The sequence below is a fragment of the Tupaia chinensis genome, unplaced genomic scaffold, assembly GCF_000334495.1.
Source record: "Tupaia chinensis unplaced genomic scaffold, TupChi_1.0 Scaffold148587_1, whole genome shotgun sequence".
NCBI lineage: Eukaryota > Metazoa > Chordata > Mammalia > Scandentia > Tupaiidae > Tupaia > Tupaia belangeri.
In genome coordinates, this window is record NW_006208436.1 from 1,750,963 (window position 1) to 1,761,173 (window position 10,211).

The 10,211-nt window shown below is 37.0% G+C and overlaps 1 protein-coding gene across 7 annotated transcripts in view; it reads right to left on the minus strand.

Moving 5' to 3' along the window:
- Positions 1-10,211, minus strand: part of ADAM22 (ADAM metallopeptidase domain 22) — a 267,499-nt gene that overhangs the window by 32,773 nt on the left and 224,515 nt on the right. For all 7 annotated transcript variants that reach the window (XM_027769081.1, XM_006170477.2, XM_006170480.2 and 4 more), the window contains exons 25-26: positions 6,899-6,989; positions 2,571-2,588 (exon numbers count right to left, since the gene is read on the minus strand). In XM_027769081.1, coding sequence (XP_027624882.1) covers positions 2,571-2,588; positions 6,899-6,989 — 109 coding nt within the window. The remainder of the gene's footprint in view (positions 1-2,570; positions 2,589-6,898; positions 6,990-10,211) is intronic.

The window sequence follows — 10,211 nt, forward strand, 5'->3', positions numbered from 1 at the left end:
TTAATATTTTGTATAGCGGAGGTAGTTCCCTTATTCTGAACAGTACCCCTAATAAGAACACTTCTTAAAGCACTATTTCAGCTTTGTTTATGTTACATATTTGAAACATTTCACTTTCCTTTTTAAATACTCAGCAATTTTAAGTTACATTTAGGCCTTAGCTCCTGTGGAAATGGAGATATCAATTTCTTTTATCTTATTACTCAAATCCTATTTCCACTGAAGAAAGCCACCAAACTCAAGATTTCTGATATGACTAATCAATTCCTGCCCAACAGAAAGTTTAAGTGGTTCCTGCTATGCTCAAGTGCTTTTGAACACAAGAGTTTAAAACATGTTATGAAGAAATAGAGTTGTTCATAAAATTTAATTAATTTTGTCTCAACTTTACTTTTTCCATTAACGGTAAGTTAGTAAGTCCAGAGCAATGTCAATATTTTCCAATATCTATGTGAACAGATCAGGATTTTCTGTTGGTACTTCCTGGGTGATATGTATTTATAGAGATTTTGTAGATAATTATGGCTAAAGACTTATAGGGGTTTAAAATTATAACAGAGAAACAAAACAGTAAGGTTTAAATTTTGATTTGTGAAAAAATGAAAGTTGTGTAAGAAAGTACAGGTCTCCCAGGTCTATAGAAGATTGGTTCCAGGACCCTCAGCAGTTACCAAAACCTGAGGATGCTCAGGTCCTTATAGAAAACAATGTAGTACTTGCATATAATAAATACATATCCTCCCATGTACTTCAAATAATGTCTAGATTACTTACAGATACCTGTACAATGTCAAGGCTATGTGAATAGTTGTTACACTGTATTATTTAGGGAATAATGACAAGAAAAATAAGTCGATATGTTCATCATAAGCCACAACACATCATCAGCAACAACGGAACGCTCTGGATCCACAGTCGGTTTAATCCACCAATACAAAAACTTGCAGAAGGCAAACTGTTATCAACATGTTTATTACACCTTACTCCTAACTGAACACAGGCATGTAACAGAACAACAGAAAAATCTGAGTAAGGGACCAGCAGAAGGTGCAGAAGTATAGGCACTGGATCCCACATGGCTGACTGCAGTATTTGAGTCCCCCCACTCTGGGGACTGAAAAATACATTCTGCACATGTATGTGGGTACCCCAAATCCCAAGGGAAGAATGGAGGAGAAGGGATTACAGCATGGCCAATCCCCCCTGGGGAGTGATTTCTCACTTTCCTTCTCTCTGTCTCTCTTCAGCAAGCACACACACCCTATAGTAAAAACTGGGGGGAAAAAATGCTAAAATGTGAAGTAGGAATATGCCTAAATATCTTCAGTACAGAACTAAATACAGTTGGCCCTCCATATTCATAAGCTCTGCATCTGTAGATTCAACTAATTTCAGATAAAAAAATATTCAAAAAAATTGACTGTGTCTGTACTAAAGCATGTACAGTGTTTATTATTATTATTATTCCCTAAACAATACAGTACAACAACTATTTACGCAGCATTCCTCTTGTATTAAGTAATATAAATACTGTAGAGATGAGTTAAAGAATGCAGGAAGATGTGCACGCATTATAGGGAAAATGTACTATGTTGTTTTATATAAGGAACTTGAACCTTGGCAGATTTTAGTATCCACTGTTGGTCTTACAACCAAACCTTGTGGATGGAGTCTTAGGGAAAACTGTATTCTATTCTTTGTAAAATCAGATCTGGGTCATCAATATCTAGGCAATATTCTAATTTTTTGTATGAATAGCTAATAGCATTAGTAACTTCCTAAATGTGAAAAACAAAAAATGTACCTCAATATTATGTGCTAATTTAGATGTAAGTAAAATAGACAATGTTTACAGAATTTAAATGCTATGCATTTTTTACATTGTTGGCTAAATTTTAAAATTATGATGAACAGGGTGGCTGACACTTTTTATGGGCATTTTTATTAAAAACAAGTCATGGGACAATTAGAGATTTCAACTACGAATACAAATTTCCTAACTACCTGTGTGATTATCTAAAATATTTTCTTATGCAGAGATAACCGGCTTTATCAAGTGACAGGACATTTTCCTGAGAGCCATATTTTGCCCAAATAAACCTTATCACTCATGCATGGCAACTATTAATATAAGAGAAACACATTTTTAAAATACTCTCATAAAATATTAGGTAGTAAGAATATCATAAACTTAAAGAGAAGTCAATAAACTAATATAAACAAATGTGACATCTTAACATAGAGAACATTTGTTTTAGGTGGAAAAAATTAATTTATTTCTCTATGTATATCTTTATTTAAAATAACCAAATAAGAACATCTTCTAATTGCAGTATTGTTGGACGAAAGAACCATTCGTATTAAGTAATAAAAGATCTATTTAAATTAATACATTTCACAGAACCATTATTAAAAATCTTATTTCAAGATCAAGAAAAATCAAGTTAGTATATGATTATTGTAGCATGAGAACAAAATTGACTTCACTTTATATTGCATGTATGAACCCCAACACTGATAACAGGAGTTAAGCCTTTCAATGAAATGTTCAGATTATTCTCATCACATACCTCTGTTCTCGATAGTTTCTTTTCATAGACAAGAAGAGAGAGGGAGAAAAAAACACTAGAATTAGTTACCTGTGGAATTACAAAACATAATATTAAACATAAAAGATCTAACATTTATTGAAAGGTCTTCAATATAGGATAGCAAAGAGCAGAATTAAAATGGTGAATACACACACACAAAATACACTTCATCAATACAAAAGATGACACCAAAGATTTGGTGTCAAATAACTATCCATTTTCAAAAGCATAAATAAGCCGCAACCACTAAAGAGCAACTTTTTCAACATCAGTGATAGTGCACTAAATGTTCAGTAATGTTCTAAAGTCAAAACTTTTTCAAATACAGGTGCTTCAGACATGGATGTTGATTTAAATAATAAAATTAATAAATCAAGTTATCCATAAATTAACTTTATTTTATAGAAATAAAATAATTATTCAGTCCTATTGAAATATAAACCTGGGACCAGCAAATGGAGTAATGTTTACATTGCTGGACTCCCATGCAGTTGACCACGGTACAAGTCCTGGACCTGGTGGCTTAAAACTCACACTGTGTGTGTTTGTGTGTGTGTGTGTGTGTGTGTGTGTGTGTGTGTGTGTGACCGTGTGTGTGTGTGTGACCAAAATCCTGTGAGGAGAATAGCGGCGAAGGAATTAGTGTGGCAATTAGTGTGGCACCCTCCTTCCCAGAGGGTGATTTCTCACTTTCTGTCTGTCTGTCTGTCTGTCTGTCTCTCTCTCCCTGGTGAATGCATATGCCCTATAGCAAAAAGACTCTGAAAATAAGTAAATAAGTAAATAAATAAATAAATAAGAGCTTTAATCTACAGCCATTCCTAAACATTTAAAATGCAACTTAAGTGCATATAGAACGCTTTATTTCATCAGGTATGATAAAGAAGAGTGAGTTAATTCACAGCTATTACAGGCCTTCTATTATTACTACTCGCTGAAGCTTCACAGTTAAAACATCTGTCCAGTGTTTAGTCTCGGTTTTTATTTGACCATAAGCTAACATAAACTTTTTTTTCTAGAGGTTTTTTTTGCTATAGGGAGCATGAGCTTGCCAGACAGACAGAGAGAGACAGAGAGACAGAAAGCAAGAAATCACCCCCCGGGGGGATGGCCATGCCGCAATCCCTTCTCCTTCATTCTCCTCTCGGGATCTTGGGCACGCACGCACATGTGCCCAGTGTGAATTTTAAGCCACCGGGTCCGGGACACAAACCGCGGTAAACTACGTGGAAGTCCAGTGACAGAGCCATTACGCTAACTGCTGGTCCCGCTAATATAAACTTCTATGAGTTTTTTTTTCAAAGAAACTGATTTTAAATAAAAATCTGTCCCAAGGGTGTGGTAGTGCAGTACTGGTGACTTTCCAGAAGAGCTGTTAACTTTCTCTCTTGACATAATTGTTTATACTGTGAAGGAATGTTAGAAAGGTCAAACAACTGTGTAGTGTGGGGTTCTCCCTCTAAAATTAAAGATAATTTGTTCATATAAATTTCATCTCTATCACTTTCATCTACCAATCTACTTCATCCACACTACAAATAACTGTGTTTAATGATGGGCCCATGAGGGTAAATGTGTCAATTTGTCAGTTTTCACTTCAGAAACTATCCAATGGGGAAAAAATAAGCCTGGTATCTTTCTGTTCACCATGTATTATTTTTACTTCCTCAATCTTTCTACCTGAGGTGTATGGTTCCAAATAAGTACTCCTCAGTTCTGATTCCTGCTATTCCCCACCTCCAGGTTCAGAGTTAAACTGGAAAAACTAATGAGAAAATGAATTCTCAAGTTCCAATTCTGTTTTGAAATTTCAAGTAGAACATGTGAATTACCATATTCATAAGTTTAATTCTTCTACTAAAATTTCTACATTCTCATTCCATTTTTAAACAAATTCTGAATACATTTAGAAACCAAACTTTAATCATTTAGATTCAAATTACTGAATCAAATAAAGAAGATAATGCAGTATGAACAAGATTTTTTTCTCTTAATTAAGCTGCAAAGTGCATCTATTCAGTATATAAAAATAATAAATAGTATACAGAAAGAAGCACTTTTAATTCTAATCATTAAAGCAAATACACATGGTAATTATATAAGTAATAGGAATAGGTGTTCAGGTTTCATATCTTCTGAAAGGTAAGATTTTCCAAGATTGTAAAACTGAAATATCCACTTGTATCAGCAGGTGGTAGAAAGTCATGCTCTCCAGAGCTAACAATTTTCCTATCCCTTTTTTTGGAGAGATTTTTGCTTTAGGGCGCATGTGCTCGCCAGACAGACAGAGAGAGACAGTGAGACAGAAAACGAGAAATCACCCTCCAGGGGGGATGGCCACATCGCAATCCCTTCTCCTCCATTCTCCTCTTGGGATCTTGGGCAGGCACGCTCACGCACCCGGCATGAGTTTAAGCCACTGGGTCCAGGACTCAAACTGCGGCCGACTACATGGGAGTCCAGCGACATAGCCATTACGCTAACTGCTGATGCCTTTTCCATTTTCACATGACCAGATGAAGCCACTGAGCTACTGAACTACAGCAGCGCTTGTGATGACAATTACTACATTAGTTCTGCATCAGGGAATTGAGAAAAGAGTGTGACTCCAAAACGGAGCTAATTCATCTGGGCATGAGGAGAGCTCACATGATAAATACACAGAAAAGTCTTCCTTTCATTTTATAATCCAAATGTTCTGCTGAAATAAGACTGTGCAAATATATGTGTGTGATATACTTAATGACCTGCACATCCATGAAACTCACAGATGCTGAACATCTGGAACAAGGCAAGGTACTCCTTTAATAATAATTCAGTCCTATTGAAATATAAACCTGGGACCAGCAAATGGAGTAATGTTTACATTGCTGGACTCCCATGTAGTTGACCACGGTACAAGTCCTGGACCTGGTGGCAAGGGCAATGATTAACTCTCACGCTGTGCTCTCCTTCACTCTGCCCTGCCATGCTGACGGCACTATGCTAGACTGTACTACGCTGTGTGTGCTACCGGTGAGGGTAGTCTTCCACGAACAACCTCTGTTTTTAATGCTCATGGCATACAGCATTTAACCTAGCAGTAAACAAACTGTTCTTCCTTTTCTTTCAAAGAAACTTTACAGAGTTTTGAACTCACAAGCAACTGCCATACACACTGTTAAAGGTGTCTCCTTTGAGCCAGCTGGTTTAAGACCATGTCGGGTCACAGTGATAACAATAGTGAACAACTGCTATGGCTGCCAAGCAGGCAGTACAGAGTGACATGCATTTACCCACAGGGCAAAGATGACTCTACGGAAAGGTCTGGGATAATTTTACTATAAGTCTAAAAAATATTCTATAATAATTCCCCAAATATCTAGTTAACTAAGTTTGATCCATGAGGAAAACAAATACGCTATGAGATGGACGAATGCCCAGGATGCCTAGAAAAAGGTGCAGGCCTTCCAAATGGTGAAAAATCTAAGTCCTATGCACTGGTACATCCTCAGACATCAGCAGAGTATGATTTTAAGTTGAAATATTAAAGAAAACTTAAGGCTCACCATATTTACGTTTTAAGCTATTAAACTTAAATTAGTTGTTTGAATACTAAGGAAGTTTTCCGTACCGCAGGACTGAAGTACTTAAAAAGGAAACTGAACACATTAAATATATAAATAAGTTAGACTATTTGAAGGCATTTACTTAGCATGATGTTTAAGGGTATCAAAGAGTATTCAAATTTACCCAACTTAAAACTTTTCAAAATTTACATATATTGGGTCTTTGTGAAAGTCATGATGCATTTTTGCATAGAAAAACAGAAAAAGACATCATGACTTTCCTGACGACCTAATAGAACCAAAGTAGTTATAAATGGAACTTTAAAGCTTAAGAAAGAACTGGGCTTTAAAAATTGCAACTTGAATTTTAACAAGCTAAATCTTACAACAGTCTTTTTATTTTTTTTCCACACAAACACTCACCTATTTAATAAATGATAGTGTATCTTGTTACTAACGCACTAAGCTCTCCAGTGGAAGGTACTGCCTAGATTTGGGGATATGGGTCTAAATCAAGAAAAGCTGTCACTACGGTGAGAAGCAACCTGGCCTTTCCTTAAGATGCAATTTAGACTTATTTAACTTGCTTCAATGAAACACGATTCAGTACTTCTAGAATAGAAGGGAGTTATTTCAAAATCTAAAAATCAATAAATTGTTATTATTTCTAACTATGCCAAGAATAGGCATTAACTGACTATTTCATCAAAGTGGTTAAAAGTATATTTCAATAGTAAAATACTGAGATGTTTCACTTACTTATAACCCCACGCAGTTATTCCTAAAATGAGGGCCAGCACTAAAATGGTGCCGGCAATTATGCCTATTATGATGTTGGTGCCAGCAACACCTGAAAGGAAAAAAGAAACAAAGATCAGTGACATAAAATTCCTTCAGGAAGTTTATTTGCCAGATTTGTAATGATCACACTAACCACATTATTTGTTTTTGGGAAGATATATTTCTCAGAGTCAGAAAATGGTGTAGTGTTTAAGGTGCTGGATTCCCACATGGCCGACCACAATCCTAGACCCAGTGGCTTGAAACTCACACGAGGCATGTGGGCATGCATACCCAAAATCTCAACGGAAAATGGAAGGGAGGTGACTGTGGCATGGCTATCCCCCCGGAAGGCTGGGTTTCTCACTTTTCCCTCTATCTTTGTTTCTTGGTGGCAACCATCCCACCCAAAAAAAAAAAAAAAAGGAAAAAAATGCATTTTCAAGAGAAAGAAAAATGAACCAAATTCAACAATCCACATCAATTGGATTTTTTTATACTTGGGTTTTTGCACAGTCATATTCTCCATGTATTATTCTGGAAAATATGATATTATTTAAATAAGGAAAGAGCAATGACACAAAGAGGAAGGAGAAATACTACCACACTGCTCTAGCACCATTTAGGCATAAACTGATAGAAAACCTGCATCTCTTTTGACTCCTACATTTTTCTCAGAAATTCTAGAAATGTTCTTGGTCATATCACTTCACTTTTATTCAAGATTCTTATAATTCTCATGTGTATGTGTGTGTGTGTGTGTGTGAGAGAGAGAGAGTGAAAGAGAGAGTGAGAGAGAGAGAAAGACATTTTTGTCTCTCAAAATGAATGTAAGTTCCGTAGGGAGAAAACATATTGACAAGTTTCTATGAACAGCACTCAGGTGGTATAGATGGTAAAAGCACTGGGCTGATAGATCCCAGTTTAGCAAATAGCATAGAGGGCTGTGGTATTTTAGATAAGAAAAACCCAAAGGAAAAAATAGTCCAGTGAATTGGAGACTAATGCCAGTACAGCAGGAGGGACAGGCAGCATCAGACTGGCAGAGGGACAGGAAAAGCAGAGTCCGGGGCAAGTCTGAAGCTCAGGACTCAGTGAAGTACTGTTAAGTCAGCATTCTTCATCAGGCAGGCCGTGACATAACGTTTAAAACGATCTTAGCAGTGAGAGTGGTCCAGTCAATCAACGACTTGGTCAATAAGCTCTGGGCCCACGAGCATACAAAGCTGATAGGAGGCCTGGCTCTGAAACCAGCAGACCACTTTGTTAAAGATGATTTATACCACATGCCTAATTGCAGGGCTTTCATCCAGAGCAGCTCAGACCTCTCCTTGTCTGCTCCACTCCTGGGGCATCCTTATAGACATCAAAGGTCAGTAATCAAGGGCAACTGCAGAATTCCAGTGCCTTGGGACAGAATGGCAGTCTCTCTGTCCAAGCATGCTCAATGGTCATAGCAGAGAGCAGCACCTGAGCGTCTGCAGACTGGCAGACCTCAACCTGCCCAGGCCCTCTGCAGGATGGGTGGAAGCAGCTGCCAGAGAACTCTTGGGTCACTAGAATTTATTTACACAACCATTTATTTACCCCACAACTTAAATTCCTTTCTTTTATTCCAGGAATTTAACTTTAGATTTAGTCTTGATTATTTCTAAGTAACAGTACTTTTAAGAAGTTACTTAAATCAATGTACCTAAATATCTTCATTATTGCACAAACTTCTGGGGCAAGTTACACACTACTATTGCCAAGCTGGGGACCCCAATATCTTAATCTTTTGGAACTTTCTTTTGTTAACATCATATTAACTAAAATCTTTAACCTGTCTGGGTAATTAGAATGAACATCTTTTTTTCTCATTCTTTGGAGGTGAGTAGACTTTAGGATTTGAGCATTACTTCATGCAAAGAGTACTCAAAATGAAATGAAGTATTTATAAAGGGACATTTGCTTCCAAGGTATGAGTTCTTTCAACTATTTGCATTTCATTTCTACTTTTCCACTTGGCTACCCTAGCTTTCAAAACTGCAACTGTTCTTTCTTATCTATGTCCCTAAATCTCTTCCACACACCATGGCCAAGGTTACAACTTTTAGTTTAGGCTACAGAAATGAAATTGAATAGCAATGAGATTCTACAATAAATAATATTAAAATAAAATATTTAAAAATAAATTTTCAGTTATTTCTTTTTCTTATTTATTCATTTCCAAAATATAAAATATTACCTTTAAATTCAGATAGTTAAGAATTATGACTACTGTAACTAGTTATTTCAGGGGACAAGAGAAATGAAGATTTTCTACTGATAATTCAGCCTCCAGCAAACAAGCTAGCATGGTAGGGAGACCCCTCTGGCCTTCTATCTCTGTCTCTCTGTCTCTGTCTCTCTCTGCTTCTGTCTTCTCATTTTCTTTTTCTTTTTCTTTTTGGAGAGTTTTTTTGTTTGTTTGTTTGTTTTGTTTTGTTTTGTTTTGTTTTTTTTGCTATAGGGCACGTGCGCTCACCAGACAGACAAAGAGACAGAAAGCGAGAAATCACCCCCCGGGAGGATGGGCACACCACAATCCCTTCTCCATTCTCCTCTTGGGATCTTGGGCACACATGCACACGCGGCTGGCGTGAGTTCAAGGCACGGGATCCAGGACTCAACTACATGGGAGTCCAGCAACATAGCCATTATGCTAACTGCTGGTCCCTGTCTTCTCATATTTTTGTAATTTTTCCTTTTTACGATTTTTTTAAAGGTAAATTTTTTCTCTTGCTCTCAGTTCCACCGCTCACCATACACGTTTCTATTTTTTTTTGCTTTTTTAAAGAAAAACAATAATTAATTTTTTTTTCTTTTTTTTGTCTTTTTTTTCTCTTTCTTTGTTGTTGTTTCTCTCTCGTTTTCATTTTCTTTTTTCTTGTCTCTCCACTCTTCAATATCCATTTAATGTGTTTCTAGATGGATCTAAGGACACTGTAGCTAAACATCCAAATACTATTAGAGTTAACATATTCCTCAATATCTACTGAATCTGCTGCACCAGCAATCATAACAGAACGGCAAAGAGATTCCAGATCACCTCTTTCTGCTTGCTTCTGAACATTCAGATTGAACTAAAAGAATTAGAAAGATGGGAACCAGCAGTTAGCATAATGGCTATGTCACTGGACTCCCACGTAGTCGACCGCGGTTCGCATCCCGGACCCAGTGGCTTAAAACTCACACCGGGCGCGTGTGCGTGCATCCTGAGAGGAGAATGGAGGAGAAGGGATTGTGGTGTGACCATCCCCCCCGGGGGGGG